This window comes from Aedes aegypti, chromosome 3 (assembly GCF_002204515.2).
Source record: "Aedes aegypti strain LVP_AGWG chromosome 3, AaegL5.0 Primary Assembly, whole genome shotgun sequence".
NCBI classification, from domain to species: Eukaryota; Metazoa; Arthropoda; class Insecta; order Diptera; family Culicidae; genus Aedes; species Aedes aegypti.
In genome coordinates, this window is record NC_035109.1 from 270957057 (window position 1) to 270974798 (window position 17742).

The following is a 17742-nucleotide window of genomic DNA, read 5'->3' on the forward strand; positions in this document are numbered from 1 at the left end:
ATATGATCAGTCTACAATTTCTGTATGAGCCGTAACATCATGTGGACACCTACCCACCCCCTTCAGCGTTATGAAATTTGTAAATCAGCCCTAGCGATTTTGCGGTGGGATGTTGACGTTTGATCACGAATGAGCCTCTGTACGTGCCATAAATTCTTTTGTTCTCATGACTTTTACTGTGCGCCATGTGTTGGTGCTGTCTCGCTCTCTCTCACGGGCAACTTGAAAACAGGGCGCACAGTAAAAGTCAAACGTTTTATAGCATGCATAGGCTCATAGCATGCTCATTGATTCAAAAAAAGGAGTGTTGCGATCTTTGGGCGAATCCTACCTTTTTATGGCACAACAGCCATAGACCTTTGACGCCGAACCCACACGACGCAAACGCGAAACGTCTACATCAGAAGTGTCAAAATCCACAACGCACAGCATCGCCACACGCACACATATCGGGACACGTAAATAAAAATAAAAACATGACTCACAAAACGACTTTTCTCCCGTATGCATAAATATGTTGCACGACAAAAGCAACCGGCCGTGCTACAAAGGAGAACATTCGTCGTCGTCATTTTGAAAAGATTGGAAGTCAAAGAGCAGAGCGTCCACAGGTCGAAACTAGAAACAGTGAAGTGAAAAATCTGCGTTTTTTGCGACTAATTTCATCATCAAGTTGAAGGTTGATCTTGTCTCGATAAGTGTAAGTATCAAGTTGTTCAAATAATTCTGATCGAAAGGTAGAAAACCATCATATTTTTCCGGAGAATCCTATCAAATTGGTCAGAATTAAAAATATGTAATCGTGTCCCGTTTTTCGATTACGACCTCAATAGATTGATTCTATAGAGGGTTGCCTTGATTTTTATCAAATTGATCGAAATATGTAATTATGATGGTTAAATTTTGTTCACTATCATTTTCTTCGTAAAAGTGTCTAAAATAAACTTAAACCCAATTCTCTACGCTATTTTTAGAATTACCAGTCCCACATAGGAAGGAAAATCCCACCCTCCCCAAGATGAGTCTCGTTTGGAGCCTGATTGCCTCCTTCCTCTATGTGGAGATCTTCATCGTGCTGATGCTGGTGCTCCCGGTGGCCAGTCCCCAGCGATGGCAGCGGTTCTTCAAGAGTCGCTTCCTGGCGATGCTAAGCCGCCAAGCGCAGACCTATTTCTACCTGCTGCTGTTCGTGCTGGTCCTGTTCCTGCTGGAGGCCATCCGGGAGATGCGGAAGTACTCGCATGTCGGTGAGTTGCCCACTGCAGGTAGTTATGACCTGTTATGACGATCACATATAAGCTAACTAGTGACGATTGATGATGAAACATGTTCGACTTTGGGACACGTCAGTAGCGGTCCAATGTCCAATCCAAGATCCATATAGAGAGTTTTAATTAGTCATCTTGAGCCTAACCACTATTATTGACCTGCACCTCCACAGTTGAAAATGTTTCAAATCATCGATATGTTTTTGCTTGCGCATGAATGGGTGCATGATAAGGCAGTAACAATGGGTTTGGTGGTGTCTACTGGCGAATTCCCCTCTTCGCATAACCATCCCATGTATATAAATGTCACGTATAACATGGGACAGTTATGCAAAGATGAGGCAGGATAGATCTTCGCGGTATAATCATGTTAAGTCTTCATCTATTGGCTAGCCAACCTAAAGAATGATACAGATGAGATTCCAGTATCATACCTTCAAACCGAACGCCTCGAAAATCGATACCTACCTTACATACAAAGGCAGGATGTCAACTACCTAGGAAATCGTGAATTATCAGGGAATTTTATTGAAGCTGGAATTCTCAGGGAATTTTCGACTTGATGGGGCATGTGGGGGAGTTGCAATCATTATTCATAAACGTATAAAACATCAAGTCAATTTTTTTGTCATTGGTGACTTTAATGCCAAAAATCAGTCAAGGAAAAATTCTCAAACTAATTCCAACGGCAGATTTGTATTTGATGAGTGCTCTTCATGATATTTCTCAATTCAATACCCTGATAGCCCTACATGTTTTTCCTCTTCTAGAAATCCATCTACGATTGATTTGGTCTTAACAGACTCTGGTCATCTTTGTAGCCAATTAGTCACTCATGCTGGTTTTGATTCTGATCATGTCCCTGTTACATTTCAAATATCCCATGAAGCGATTCTCAATCCTATCAGCTCCACTTTTAATTTTCGAGCCGACTGGAATATATGTAAAACGTATGTTGACTTTAATCTTGATGTTAACATTTCTTTAGAAACTAAACTTGATATTGACAATGCTCTTGTGTCGTAAAAATTCAGCCGAATGATACCCGATCAGTGCGAAAACGAACAAAAACAAACTCCGCTAGCAAGAAGCCAATCTGACTTCGAGTGCGAATGCGACGAGAAAGAGAGTGGGTGCAACACACGCACACATTCATGTCGTTTTTCTTTATTTGCACCGCCTGCACCGTTTTCCCACCGGTGTAGCAAAAGTTGCACCCAAACCGTTCTTTTATTCCGCAGGTAGCACACCGTTTTTACACTCGATCGCCACCGGTGCAGAAAATCCTACACCCTGATCGAGATGGGTGTAGCAGGTAATGCACTCTTTTTACCAATACATATATGGTTCTTAGCTGTCAGTGGCATCCTTGTTTTGATTGTTTTAGGTAACGAACAAACAAGATGCTTCATTTATGCTCATTTTCGACTGCGTGGATAAAATGGATTTATTTCAGGATTCAATATTTTTATTCAGTTAAAGATGAATTATTCTAAGCATTTATAAATAATACAAAAATACAATACAATGTCCTATCTTGAATGAACTTTAGCAGCTTATGTCAGAAAATTGAATTCTTCTTTCAGATATTTGGATAACATGTATACCAGTAAGTACTACATTAAAAACATTTTATTTAAGTCAAATTTTCCGAAATTTGCGCACAGCCACCAACAAAAAACATGGGTGTCAACAAAATAGAATCAGCAGCGGCTGGAGTTGTAACATCTCATATTTTAAACTGGGATCACAGAATCTCTAGTACTATATTAAAAAAAAAGTCGATTGACAAGAATCCACATTGATTTTTCATTAGGGTTGTAATGCAATGATCGATTTAAGTTGATTTTTACGTATTATTACAAAAAAACTGATTCATCTGTTGTATTGTGAGCTAGAAACATTGCGGAAGTATAAGTTTTGGCGAAGTTATTACCCAGAGAGAGAGAGGATCGATGAAGTCAAATAAGTCTTTACAGTATTGAAATAAGAAAATTCTGAATTTTAAACATGTTTTATTGAATTACAAAACATGTATTATGGTATCAATTCCCAGGAAAAATTAATTTATTTTCATATACCGAACATTCATTTTCGTCCACGGCATAGTAATGATCATAGCCAGTGCTGTAAACACCGTTAACAAACTACACAAAGCACAAACGAATCTGATATTTTCGAATCCCAAACAGAAAATCATGAATAACAGCAACTGTTTGAAAAATGACATTTCGTTTTGAATGACGTCTCCACAAACACCATCATACGCTATCAAAACATTGCACCGAAACCGTTCTATTTTCCGGTGTCAATTGTTACACTCGCGCGGTGCACCGTCGGGAATAATAAAAAACGACATCAGTTTCACCCACTGTTGGTGTCATTTCAAAATTCAGTTTCACCTAGAGGCACTGAAATTGAAAATTGAATATAAAAAATTACAAATGAATTTTATATTACTGGTGTAAGAAAACGGCAATGTGATGCCTCCAGTTGATGAATTATGATTGTCTTTTAATAAAAAAATACAACTTTTGCAATTTGCGGATGTTTTGTGGGGTATTCTGACGGAAATGATTTTTTTCACTAGAGAAATTGAATTTGAATGTCAGTAGTGGATGAGAATTAGTGTAGCATAAGTAATTGAAAAACTGAATGCACGTTCTACCAGACTCGTGCATGTATTGTCAAACAAACATTCACACAAAGAAGAATTCAGCGATGACGGAGCCTACTGAGGATCGGCGTTGTTGACTGTATATTGAAATATGCAGACACTGGCTCTTGAAACTTTAACAAATTCCATTGTTGAAGCCAGGAACTTTGAAACCGTGATTATAGACGATGATCTTAAACTCTTGATCCGTCTTGAAAACGTGAGGAGAAGGCAATTTCAACGCACTCACGATCCTGCTATGAAAATTATGTGGCAGGATTTGCAGAAAGAAATCAAGAAACGTTTCTCACAATTAAGAAACAAAAATTTTGAAAATAAAATTTCTCAATTGAACCCTGGATCTAAGCCCTTTAGGAAATTATCTAAAATTTTGAAAAAAAAAACTCAGAAGCCAATACCGGCATTGAAAGAGGAAAACAGATTATTACATCCAGAAAGTAGCTTATCATTCTTAGTTGATATATTTAACAAATGTTTTCAATTAGCATATTTTCCTGACAAATGGAAAAATGCTAAGGTCGTAACAATTTTGAAACCAGACAAAAATCCTGCAGAAGCTTCTAGCTATCGTCCAATCAGTTTGCTTTCCTCCATCAGTAAACTTTTTGAAAAGGTCATTTTGAACAGAATGATGGCCCACATCAACGAAAATTCAAGTTTTGCCAATGAAAAGTTCAACACATCAACTTTTCCGTGTAACAAATTTGATTCGTTCCAACAAATCTGAAAGCTATTCTATTGGTCTTGCTCTTCTAGACATAGAAAGAGCATTCGACAGTGTTTGGCATGCAGGTTTCGTCGTAAAATTCAAAAACTTTAATTTTTCAACATACATTGTTAGAATAATTCAAAGTTATCTTCAAATCGTAAACTTCAGGTTAATTATCAGAACTCCAGATCTGAAAGACTTCCTGTAAGAGCTGGTGTTCCTCAAGGCAGCATTTTGATACCAATACTGTACAATATTTTCACATCTGACTTACCTGAGTTACCTCAGAAATGTCAAAAATCCTTGTTTGCGGATGACACAGGCCTTTCCGCCAAAGGACGAAGCCTGCGTGTCATCTGTAGTCGATTGCAAAAAAGTTTGGATATTTTTTCTTCATACTTGCAAAAATGGAAAAATTCTCCTAATGCTTCCAAAACTCAACTAATAATATTCCCACATAAACCCAAAGCTCTTTATTTGAAACCTTCAAGTAGACATGTTGTCACGATGAGAGGGGTTCCAATAAATTGGTCAGATGAAGTTAAGTATCTCTACTTCATAATCTTCAATGCATTTTGCCTGTAAGCTCCTCATGAACAGGAATTTCGCTAAAAATGCTATCACGAATTTGTTTTCCGGAGCTCATTGTCGTGACCAGAGCAGCTTTATTTCTATTAAATCCGCTTCTTTCGACGGCCGCAGTGAGGAACACACTGGGCGCCGATTGCTGCTCTGCTCTGTCTCGACGCTCCGACGAAAAGAGGGCGGTGCCACCCGCTTGCTCATCGTCGGAGCGGTGTAGCTTTCTCCACTGTTGTTCCGCTGCTGCTACTGCTGCTCCTTTTCGTCCGTCCGCATTAACTCTCGAAAACTTATACAAACAGACTCAAGTCAAAAAAGTATACAAACTTACTTTATCGTTTCTACGTGTTTCGCAGACGAAATTCTACACATTTTGCTCTAAACCAACTCGATTTTTCACTTTTAGAACGTTTACTTTCCGGATTTACAAAACGACGAAAGTAAGATTTTCTACTTTCGCTACCTAACCACTACTTTCGCCGCTCCGTTGTATGGAGAGATAAAGTGACTTAACCACGAATCAAAACAAAACACTACTTGAGTCGATTTTACACTGGTACAAAAACGTCGAAAGTAACTGAATAAATCGGCTTATCATTTTGTAATAAAATTTTTGTGGGAAATTATAGGAATTCCCTAGTTTTTGAATGCGAGCTTATTGTGTGTAAAATTTAAGCAATGTACACGGCGAAAAAATGTCAAAAAAGTGATTCATTTTAAAACAGTTTTAGAAGACAGGTTGTGATTTTTCTGAATTAATTTTCTCAAAACCGTATGAAAGTTACTTACGTCGATTTGAAAAAGTAATCGAGAACTATCGTCGATAAACTGATATGACCGCATCAAGCGGTGTTCTTTTATACGTTTGCTTTCCCGTTCATCCTTGACAGCTGTCTGTTGATTGGTTCAGTCGATCAACCAATGAACAGTCGCATGATGTGAAAGACTGTGTCTTATAAAAGCTTATGCTTGCTTTTTTTCATTTTCATTATGGCTCAATCTCTTATACTACACTCATGCATTTGATAAACTACGAGTTTTTTTTTTCGACTGAAATCAGTAATATAAAACAGTAACCTACACCAAGCTAATATAAGTCTCGTAAAAAAATGAATAGTGATTGGAGATTGGAGATGCGTCATATTTTTGATCATTTATGATGATCAAGTTTTATCCTAAACATATAACTGTTAAGAAATGTTTCAAATTATTGCTGTTCTCTACATTCTAAATTTACCCAATCTGTAGATTGATTAATATACACATAGAACGTATTTTAATTTTTTGTCATTTTAATGACTAATAATTGTAGTTTTGGAGTCAATTTTTGATCACTATTTTGATCATTTTGGTCACTAAAGTCACTATTATTTTGCTGTCTGACCATTACCAGACCTACAGGGCTGATAGCAAGTCACTTTTTAGTGACTTGATCACATTTTTCGACAAAAAGTCACTTTTTTTTTCAGAAAAATGGTCACTAAAGTCACTATTTTCGTCATAATAATAAAATTTAAGGCTGGATAAGTTTTTCAAAACTAACCAGCAAAAAATAGTTATTTAAAGACAAATATAGTATAATTTGTAAATCAAAGTGTCAATAAAGATAGGGAATCCTGTAAGAATTTAAGTGTATTGGGTAAGTGTTCCCTTAGTTGTAGGTATTCCTATAGTTGCGGTAGTGCCGTTTTCACTGATTTTATTACATTAACCACAGAACCGACACTGCCAATCGACGTATTGGCTTGTTGATTCACGGAATAGTTGAAAAGAGCGTTCAAATTGCTTTAAAACTGATGAATTATCACTAAAATTGCTAAAACTTTACTTGCTTGTACCAATAGTTGCGGTAAAGTGTTCCTATAGTGGAGGATCCCATAAGAAATCAACGGATACCGCAACATAGGAACACAAATTAAAAATATAGCGCAACTAAAGGAACAGTATACCAATAGTGGAGGTATTATTTTTCACTGACATGCCGTGGATTACTGCGATGAAATCATTTTTCTCATTAAGTCAACGGTCGTTACTTCCCGTTACAACATTAACATGTACATAAATTGCGCAACTTGAATTTGGGCGTTTAAATGAAGTTCAATCGTGCTTAGTACCTCCACTATTGGTACATTTACCCTATTTAATAAACAATTCCAACGGAAAATGATGAAAATTTTCTGGAAAACGTTTTGGAGAAGGTTCTGGCGAAACTGAGAAAGCGATTTGGATGAATATTCTGGCTGAAATATTTTTATAAAATTTTGGCGAAAACCAGGACCAATACCTGCTGAATAAATTACTAGTTACCTTTCTACAGTAATCTGCTGCAGGGATGGTAGCATGTCACTTTGTAGTGACTTGGTCACTGTTTTCGACCAGCCTATCGTCATGGATGGAGACAACATCTTCTATGGTGACAGAGGGCTCGATTGGCTTGTCAGATGGATCGAACCTGGGACATCCAGTCTACTGTCAGTTGATATAGGACATGTCTTCTTCTTCTTCTTTCTGGCGTTACGTCCCCACTGGGACAAAGCCTGCTTCTCAGCTTAGTGTTCTTATGAGCACTTCCACAGTTATTAACTGAGAGCTTATCATGCCAATGACCATTTTTGCATGTGTATATCGTGTGGCAGGTACGAAGATACTCTATGCCCTGGGAAGTCGAGGAAATTTCCAACCCGAAAAGATCCTCGACTGGTGGGATTCGAACCCACGACCCTCAGCTTGGTCTTGCTGAATAGCTGCGCGTTTACCGCTACGGCTATCTGGGCCCCTGCGACATGTCTGCGGTGTTCTAAAAAGTCACTATTACCAACAAAAAGTCACTCAAGTCACTTTTTTTCAGAAAAATTGTCACTAATTTCGTGATCTGATTATAAATCAACGATAACCTGGATCAGCTTTGTTAAACTTAAATAGCAGGCCAGCAATGTCTTCCTGTTTTTTATTACATACACTCCCGTGCATAAGTTTGGATTCACCACCTAGAAAACATACAAAAGTGTTTTGTCCATATTTCTGTGATTACACGTCCAATTGTAACTCTCTATGGCGCATTCGAAAGGCAATGAGTTATTCCTACTTCGTATGTATTGTTCCAAAAACATTTTTTGAATTTTGTATACTAAATTTTTGCTGAAAGTTGTGGCATTTTTGAAAAAAACACCAAAAAAATGGCTGATTTTCTCAACATTGGATCGACCAAAATTTTAATGCTATGTTTCATTAGAATCGTAATTAGGCTGAAAATTAGTCAAAATCAATGAATCAGTCATTCGAGTCATCGTGCTAATGTTTAGGTTCACCCCTCAGTATGGCGTATTGTGCAAAAGATTTGGTTCACCCGAACTTTCTTAAAACACGAATATTTTGTGAAATCTCAAACCAATCATGTACACGACATTATTTGCACTTGTAAAAGCTATGAACTACTGAAATCGATTGAAAAATATGGAGAGATTGAAAAAAAAAGGATTTATATGCGGCTCAGGTGAACCCAAACTTTTGCACGATGACTTGAATGCCTATTCCATTGATTTTTAATAGTTTTCATATTTTTCCGCCAAAATGTCTTGGGGATCGTTTAAATATTACGTAACGCAACCCTATGTAAGTGTTACGGTCCATACAAAAATTTAAAATTTTCCATACAAAAGCTGTTACATGGGGGAGGGAGGGGGTCTAAAATTGGCAAATTTTGCGTTACGTAATATTTGAATGAATCCTTGACTGCTCTTCGAAGAATATGAAATAACAATTCTAATGACACATTAATTTAAAACTGTAGTCGATCCAATGCTGAGGAAATAATCCATGTTTTTTCGGTATGTTTTTTGGGAAATGTCACAACTTTAAGTAATAATTTAATATACAAAATTCAAAAAGTGTTTTTGGAAAAATATATACGAAGTAAGAATAACTCATTGCTTTTCAAACGCGTCATTTCAATTTAACGTGTAATCACAGAGATATGGACAAATCACTTATGTATGTTTTTTTAGGAGGTGAACCCAAACTTTTGCACGGGAGTGTATTCTAATGCAAACATTTATTTTTTTCGATCAGTGTCTAATTCAATAATAGTGAATATAGAGAAAACGATTATTTGTTAACTTTTTGGAATAATTCAGGTGAATACTGCACAGACATTTTTTACAGAATATCTGGAATTTATTTGTTGGGTTTTGTGAAAAAAATTGTGGTAAAGTTTCAAAATTCAATTGTCGGCTCAATTTCTGACAGAACTGCTGAGTTTGTTTAGATGAGTTTCTGGAGAAATCTACGGAAAATAGCCTAAAGAGATCTTCAGCCTACCTTTTGAAAGAAGCTCAACAAAAGTCTTCAAAGAAAAAAGTCGGAAACTGAAATTTCAAATAAAATTATTTACCCAATTTTACAAAAAACTTGTTCAGAAATTATGCCTAGGTATAATAGTTTAACAAGAAACTAGTACAGAAATTTATTAAAAAATGAATTCAAGAATTTCACAAGAAATTTCAACAAATGCGCCAGATATTTATTTGCGGATTAAGCCCACCCTTTTATCTCTACGATTTCCAATAACTGTTTCTATTCCAAATACACGTTTCTATAAAGGTTGCCTAAACACACATGGGCGTATGAGCTAATTGTTTTGAAATCAACTTAAAATAAGTGTTGTTTATTAGTCTTTTGTGTTGGATACTTCGAGTATTGAGTAATATCTAAATTATTGCAATACGTCTAAATCATTCTCTAATAACTATAGCGCAGTCTCCAGTTATAGATAAAGCCTCGAAGCTACCTTTGGAAAATGAGGGTTATAGTAAAAAAAAATCTTACTTGGATTTCTTTTCGTCTTCTGTTTTAAATTATCAATTCTGCTGGGAATTCCACAAGAAGGTTCAGGAATTTATCTACATTTCTTGTAAGGATTTCGCTAAACAATCTTCATTTATTATCGTAAATTTACTCTCGAACTTTTTCTGAAATTTCCCAAAAAATGCATAAAGAATTTTTCAAGAAATTCGTTTTGCAACTCTGGCATATGAAACAACTTTGATAAATTTTGGCGATTGAGTTCGTCAGTAATGACAAAGGTTTTCGCCACAATTTCTTTCTTAGGAGTTTATGAATTTTTAAGTTCCAGAAGATTTTCTGATCTAACTGGAATTCGAGATTTAAAGCAGTAGCGTATGCCTAGCCTGCGGCCTAGCTTCTATGCGCCCCGTACAATATTTACCAGAATTTTTAATAGGCAGCGCTGTTCCTTGATGACTATTTGGTCACTTTTTAATAATTTTAGTCACTAATATGTTGCAGTCTGATCGCTACACCAGCCCTGGAAACCCCTCTAATGTTTCTTTAAATTTTGTCAGTGTGGATTGCCTGAGATTTCACTTGGGATTCCTGTAGGAGGGGTAGGAGTTTGATGATATTTTTAGGATGAAGGGACTAGAAATCCTCATAACATTCTGAAATTTCTGAAGGAATCCTGATACAATCTCTGAAAAAAATTTGGAGGAATTACTAGCTCCCTAACCTCATTCGACTTTGTGGATACTTAGCTGTAGAATCAAATGAGTTGCGAAAACTAATTTCTTAGTATTTTGTTTATACGTAATTTACGGTTCTTAAAAATAAAACTATATTTCAGTTGAGTCTCTCTCACATCAAGAAAGGACGGCGAAAAGCTCTTTTACAATATACAATTTGATGATATAGAAGAATCCCAGAAAAATGGCTCAAGAAGTACTTGAAGAAGTTGCTGAATCCCCCAAAAAGCACTACAAAAATTCTTTGTAGGAATCACCGGATGAATCTTTGTTAGAAATCCAGGGGAACCTTTGAAAAAAATCAAAAATTATTATGCCTTGTGCAATTTCTGAGTAAACCTTTCAAAAAATTGCTGCGAGAAGATTTTTTCGCCGAGAACTCATAGATTAATTTGTAAATTATTTTTTCAACGAATTCCTGCTTCAATTCCTCAATTCAATTCAATTCCAACTATGATCAAATGAAAGTATATATTATCCCCCTACCGGTGAAAGCCTAACTGTTCCTCGTTTTTGTTTTCAATAATTCTACTCAAACCCTATTTCACATCATCTTTTCATGCGATGGTTTTAACTGTGAAGTACCTATATAAGTTCTGCTAACCACACTGCATAGTTCGATACTGACGCATAATGCAAACATGCCCACCTAAGTAAGATTTAGAATAGGAGAAAGACAAAACGCTCATATATTCATCACCTTTTTCAGATCCAGCCGCCGAACAGCACCTGAACGTGGGAATGCAGCACAGCATGCGGTTGTTCCGTGCCCAGCGTAACTTCTACATCTCCGGCTTTGCCATTTTCCTGTCGCTGGTAATTCGCCGCTTGATTTCGCTCATCACATCCCAGGCCCAACTGCTGGCCCAATCGGAAGCCTCGATGAAACAGGCCCAGTCAGCCACCGCCGCCGCCCGCAGTCTGCTCTCCCAGCAGAAGAAGGAAGAGGAAACCGGAGACAAGCCAAAGCCCTCGGCTCCATCAGCTGACGAAGTTAGTGTAAGGGTTCACGTTTATGCATTTCGCAATCATCAAATTTATCATTGTCTGGCTAATCACTTTGATATAATAACGTGTTTTTTTTTTATCTCTACCCCGATACAGGCTGACGAACTTAAAAAGCGCATTGCCGAGCTCGAATCGGAACTGAATCGTGAACGTAAAGATAAGGAAGCGATGAAGTCTCAATCCGAGAGTCTTAACCGCGAATACGACAGGCTGACTGAAGAGTATAGCAAGCTGCAGAAGAAGATTGCCATCTCCAGCAATGACAAGAGTGACTAAACATTACGAAGTTTAGTAACCATTTAGATGTGTAGAGTTGGTTTTCATCCTGGGTTATCCACTTCGATAGGGTTCATTGCATAACTATTCACTTATCCATTGTGTTGACTACTGATATCACTATTCACTCACATTACTATCATTTTTTAAACTAATTCCAAACCGTTTCTAAATCTAGTTTATCTACTCCCGAAAAATACTGTTGGACAACTGTTTCGTAATTCACAACAAACTTAAAATTATTATAAAGAGAAAAATAATGAAGCTAATCACTTCTTTTTTGACAACGTGGATATGGTTAAACATGATCAAGAAGACTTATTGTACGACATATGCAACAATGTTCTTATGTATTTAGATGCTTGAATATTCAAATAAAATAAAAGAAGGTTTAAATAAATACAATTTATCTTTTATTATTAAGTTATGAAAACATATACTCCAACTGCCTAAACACTCACATCCATTTTTGTCATAGGGGCAATGGGGCAATATGAACATACGAGGCAATATGGGCCACCCTGGATTATATCTCAAAAACAGTGTTTTAATGTATAGTGTCATTATGATCTGCTAGAGGATGCTTCGAATAGCCACCACAATAAAAACCGTAAGAATATTCGTTTCAACACTTGAAATATTCACAAAAATGTACAAATTTGTCTCTTGTCATGAAAAGCTTATAAGTTTGGCAGTTTTCATTTAAGGCTATACGACAATTATATTTATCATTGTGGTAAATTTTACCAATCCATTGAAACTTCTGATAAAACTGATCACTTCGTGAGCGAAATTAGATTTGTTCGTAAACAAAATTATTGGAAAATAGAATATTATCCTAAAAATGAAAGCGGAGCAATATGAGCCCCCTAGATTTAAGCAAAGAAAACGGTGTTTTGAACATAAAAATGTATTGCCTAAATATACTAGTTTATTTTTTTCTGCATAGTCACCTTGTTGCAATTTAATACTATTGATTGATTGATTTGACTTTATTAACGAGATTTTTAGCCCTGGGCTAGTTCATCTCGGGACCAACGGCTTTACTTCCCTTCCGAAGGAAGTCGTCACTATAACTTTTTACGTCATAAGTGACTATGTCGGGGATGGGATTCGATCCCAGGTCCTCGGCGTGAGAGGCGAGTGTTCTAACCACTACACCAGGTCCGTCCCCCCAATTTAATACTAGAATTACATGGTCTGTTTACTATATGTATAACATATGTTATACTATATGTTGAAATTAAGCCGCTAGAATTGACAATTTCAAGCAAAGCTAATAAAAATTTCTTTCCAATATCGTACATTTTATCATTCACTCTTCTCTATATTGTTTTAAATAAAAATCATACGATTGAATGAGGTGGCTCATAATGCCCCACCATATGGTTGGTGAACACGCAGGAAAACATGGTTTTCAAACACGTTCCTAAAATAATTTTCAAATTGATGTTAACATTAATTATCGACATAACATGGAAGAAAACATGTTATAATACAAGTCATTAGCATTTAAACAATAGTTTTTGCTGTTTTTCAATGCATTCCATGGCGTTTTCCTTAGGCGGCCTATATTGCCCCGATCACCCCTAAATATGTTATATTTTGCTAATCTAAAATTATTGATCATATCACAAAAACAAATATTCGGTTTTGTATCAGCATTTGGTGGGTTTATTCTACGAGTGGCGTGAGGGGACAATTGTCGGTGTCGTATAGCGAGGTGACAATTCTCGACTCGAGTGGAGTGACTCGCCATGCAAATCAAAGGAAGAGTCACTTCACTCCACTCGTAGAATAAACCCAAGGGAGAGATATCGAGATGTGCAGGATTGTATAACATTTTGCGGTAATCCACTTCGCGGTTTGCCATTTCACGGTACGACATTTCGCGGTTAGTACCTTTTGACGGCATGTCATTTCGCGGACAGTACCATTTCGCGGTTTGTACCAAGATGTTTCAAATATCTTAACAGTTAAATTTGAAGGACTGCTTGTGTTTAACAGAAGGGTTAATCATTGATGAAAATGTTATTAGTGATAATGCCAACAATTTTCAGTGCAACTCGTTGGAAAAACCACATCGCAAAATGGTATAGACCGCAAAATTTTTTTTTTTTTTTTTACAAGGGGGAAATCTGCAAACAGATCCCCTGAGAAGGTAACTCAGGGAATGTGGGGATGACGCACCAACGACGACCCGACATTTAAAAACAACAAAAAGCTGATATATTGTTCGTCGTACCGCTTTGCTTGTACCTACAGAGTGTTCGTAAATTATCTGAACAACAAAATATGGGAGAGATGATCTCACATTTAAAACAATAAAAAATCAATGTCCGTGTATCTTTTTTAATACATTTATATGTTGATACAAAATAGAATTTCAAATAATTTAGAAATTTTTGCTTTTTTTCTGGGATAGGCAAATTTTAATTTTTCGGACGTTATTCCTGAGAGCCGCTAGTCGTTTAAGAGATGTTTTCTCTTCAAAATATGAAATAGATTAATTCAAATATTCTATTATTGTTTGAAGTAACCTACAGATCCTTGGTTTCAAGTTAGGCTGGAAATAGAAAATTAATCGGTTCAAATCATGTGAGTTCTATAGACTTTTATCTTCCGTCAAAAAGCTCGAAAACGGCTCTCTCTCTTAGACCTCTCAACACTTTTGGCTTGGTTTCACAAATATTTGAAATCGGAGATGTGTGAAACTTACTGCTAAATAATATAATAGGTCAATGTATTATACCATGCAAGAATACTGAAATTATTCCGCTCAATTGCATAGAGCCATGTCTTCAAAGTTTGTACGGATAATTTGCGGACACTTTGTACCTTCTGCCGTGCATCGTATCTTTTGCTATGTTTTTCGTGTTTTTCTGAATCTCAGTTTTTCTGTTCGGTAATATTTTTATGGTGTCCGAACTGTAAATTACAAAAAAATACCGACCTTTCAGCTTTCTTATTCGAATTCACTGATATTTAGCAGACAATTTATCACTTTACTGAATTCGGTAACTATTTTAGCTGATCGTTCAGTGATATTCTAAAAATACCGTACAAACTCAGTAAATTTAAGAAGTCAGTAAAATCAAAGTACCAAATTTCAGTGATAATTATTTTTTACCGAATTTCTCGTTAGAACGCAGAATGTGAAGAAAACAAAAAAAAAAACGCATGAGAGAATATGACACAAAAACCAGAGAATTTGTGAGAAAAAATAGTCTAAAACAGCCGGTTCCAAAAATGGCCGTTTGAGAATCTTCATTACTTATAACTCGTAAACTACGCCTAGGGTAGAAGCACCGGTTTTGGCCATACGCTTGTTGTAGCCATAGTGGATTATACACCGTTTTACATAAGCAATCAGCATGAAACCTTTTGTGTTCAGTAGATCACATTCATATGATAGAGCTACATTCAATTCATTTTCCTTATAATTTTAACTCCCATACACCTAATTTGGCCAGGGCACTCCTAATTTGGCCACTCTCATGAGAAATCAATGCAATTGGCCAATTTAGGAACCAAAGTTAAATCTCTGGCCGGAACTGGTTCCGTTGGCCTATATTGACCAACGCGATTTTCAAAGCGAAAAAATGATTTTAGCTCAGTTTTGATATTTTACACACATAATATGGATTGAAAGCTTGCATTTGACATATTTCTAGTAATAATATGGCTTTCCATTTATTTTTTATTGACATTTTCTCTTAGGCTGGCCAAAACCGGTGCTTTTACCCTACTTGTTCCATGTTCTATGTAAACCTTGTGGACCGCGGGACAAATATGCGTAGAACCAACGGTAGTATGGGCCTCGAAAACGATCGAGAACCATAAATGGGGTCATCTATTAAGTACGTCATGTTATTAGGATGAAGGAGGTGTTCTGCAAGATGTGACGAATCATACATTTTTTTTAAAAGTTCCATATAAAAAGTGTGACGTAGGGTGGATGGGTGGGGTTGTTGTAGAAAATGGTATGTTTTTTGACACGTATCTCCAGGACACCCCCTATTGTATAAATTTTACTAAACCAACCATTGAACCAACACCACCTCCTGACGTGATTTACCGAAGGTTCTTGGAAACATTAGGGGACGTCCATAAACCGCGCTAAATTTTACCGTTTTTAACCCCTTTCCACATTTGTTGTATGGAAAGTGCAAATATTTTATATGAATCGTTGCATTTCCCTGAACTCCCTCCTCTCCCTATAAATATTAAGTAATCTATAGATGACCCTTTACATGTGATTACATAAAGCATTGGGTTGTTTCGCGGACGGATTTTTTGAATGCCAGCACCATAAATATTTATTTTCCTATTTTTGATCCAACAAAACATGCTGAACAAAATAGCAAATAATAAGGGACATTGTGTGCCTAACTTGACGCACATGATTTTCATACAAAAATATGTCTTGAAGCTTAACCCCACTACCGGCAGCTTCATTATTTACCGTCAACAAAATATTCAAATCGCTATAACTTTTTAGTTTCTCGATATTTTGCACCATTTTCTTAAAAAAAAACTCTTCTTGTTTTAGAATCTGTGTCAAAATTGATCATTGGTCATCTGGATCCGGAGATACTCCAAAATTCCTTGGGGGACCTACGCGTTAACCATAACCCACGTTAATTTCTCTGGCTACAGATTTTTTATCGTATTCGGATATTCGCTCCTCGGAATGATACATTAATGCGAGTATGTTGTGAAAAATGAAGCAATTTGGTGCAGCCGTCTTTGAGTAATGAGCGTTTATGTTTCTGGTACCACGCTGCACAAATAAAGATCTTGAAAACTCTAAAAAACATCACATCGTAATTTTTAAACTTCTCAATGAATACTGAACCGATTTGTTTAATTTTTTCAGAGTAGCTTCTTATTATCTGTATAGTATATTGTATAGTACACATATTACTTTTTTGATAAATTGACCAAAAACAAAATGGCCGTCAAAGACATTTTATATGAAGAATGTCGGTCCCCCAAGGAACATCGGAAACTAGATCACCAATGATTAATATCGACACGAGCTTTTTGAGATCTTGTGAAAAAATGCTGCAAATATATCGAGAAACAAAAAAGGTTTCGTGATTTGATTTTTTTTTAACGGTAAAAAATGAAGGTGCCGGTAGAAGGGTTAAAAATAGAAAAATTTCGACTTCAATTCATGAATAAAAGAATATTACTGACTGTTGTTGATGATATTGCTTAAAAACAGCACTATATTTTCAGAAAAATTGATCAACAATAGTTAGCACATTCACTAAGGATTGAAAAAATTGACGCACTTATCGGATGCATTTCCAAATAAATTTTATTTTTCGGCTATTAGGTATTAATCAAAACCAAACTTTTTTCGATTGGATTCCTTCAATAACATATAAATAAAGATTAAGCAATACATTTTCGAGTGCTAGTCTGATCTAGAATTAATTTATGATAACATTAATTAAAAACTGCGTCAAATTTGAACCCGCGTCAAATATGGTACGTTCACGGTACGATTCGAAATATTAAGTTGTTGATATCGTAAAACGGAGTAAGTTTGAAAATGTTTAATACGGAATACTTTTGTTCGTGATTTGTGTAGGTTCCAAAAATGTGGGTGACATTCCCCCTTGCAAATCAATATTAGTTAATATAGGACGCTAGAACCAGTTTCAGCGACATTCT

The 17742-nt window shown here is 36.2% G+C and overlaps 1 protein-coding gene across 4 annotated transcripts; it reads left to right on the forward strand.

The window, feature by feature from the left end:
- The first annotated feature begins 521 nt into the window (after nt 1-521).
- Nucleotides 522-12459, forward strand: LOC5577227 (B-cell receptor-associated protein 31). Of its 4 annotated transcripts, none has more exons than XM_021849703.1 (4): nt 522-700; nt 975-1265; nt 11483-11766; nt 11878-12459. In XM_021849703.1, exons 2-4 carry the CDS (start codon nt 1019-1021, stop codon nt 12055-12057), a joined length of 711 nt encoding a protein of 236 aa, XP_021705395.1. In that variant the 5' UTR covers nt 522-700; nt 975-1018; the 3' UTR covers nt 12058-12459. The 4 variants fall into 4 exon arrangements, with proteins under 4 accessions (XP_021705395.1, XP_011493181.2, XP_001656332.2 ...); XM_011494879.2 differs by having other exon boundaries at nt 524-700; nt 11483-11772; XM_001656282.2 differs by having other exon boundaries at nt 526-700; nt 975-1247; nt 11483-11772.
- Nucleotides 12460-17742: the final 5283 nt, after the last annotated feature.

Excerpts from the sequence above, each read along its gene's own strand:
- LOC5577227 (XM_011494879.2), top strand. The coding sequence starts at position 1,019 with ATGAGTCTCGTTTGGAGCCTGATTGCCTCCTTCCTCTATGTGGAGATC. Across the intron at positions 1,266-11,482 it reads CGGTGAGTTGCCCACTGCAG|ATCCAGCCGCCGAACAGCAC; the intron begins GTAGTTATGACC and ends CACCTTTTTCAG. Across the intron at positions 11,773-11,877 it reads CATCAGCTGACGAAGTTAGT|GCTGACGAACTTAAAAAGCG; the intron begins GTAAGGGTTCAC and ends ACCCCGATACAG.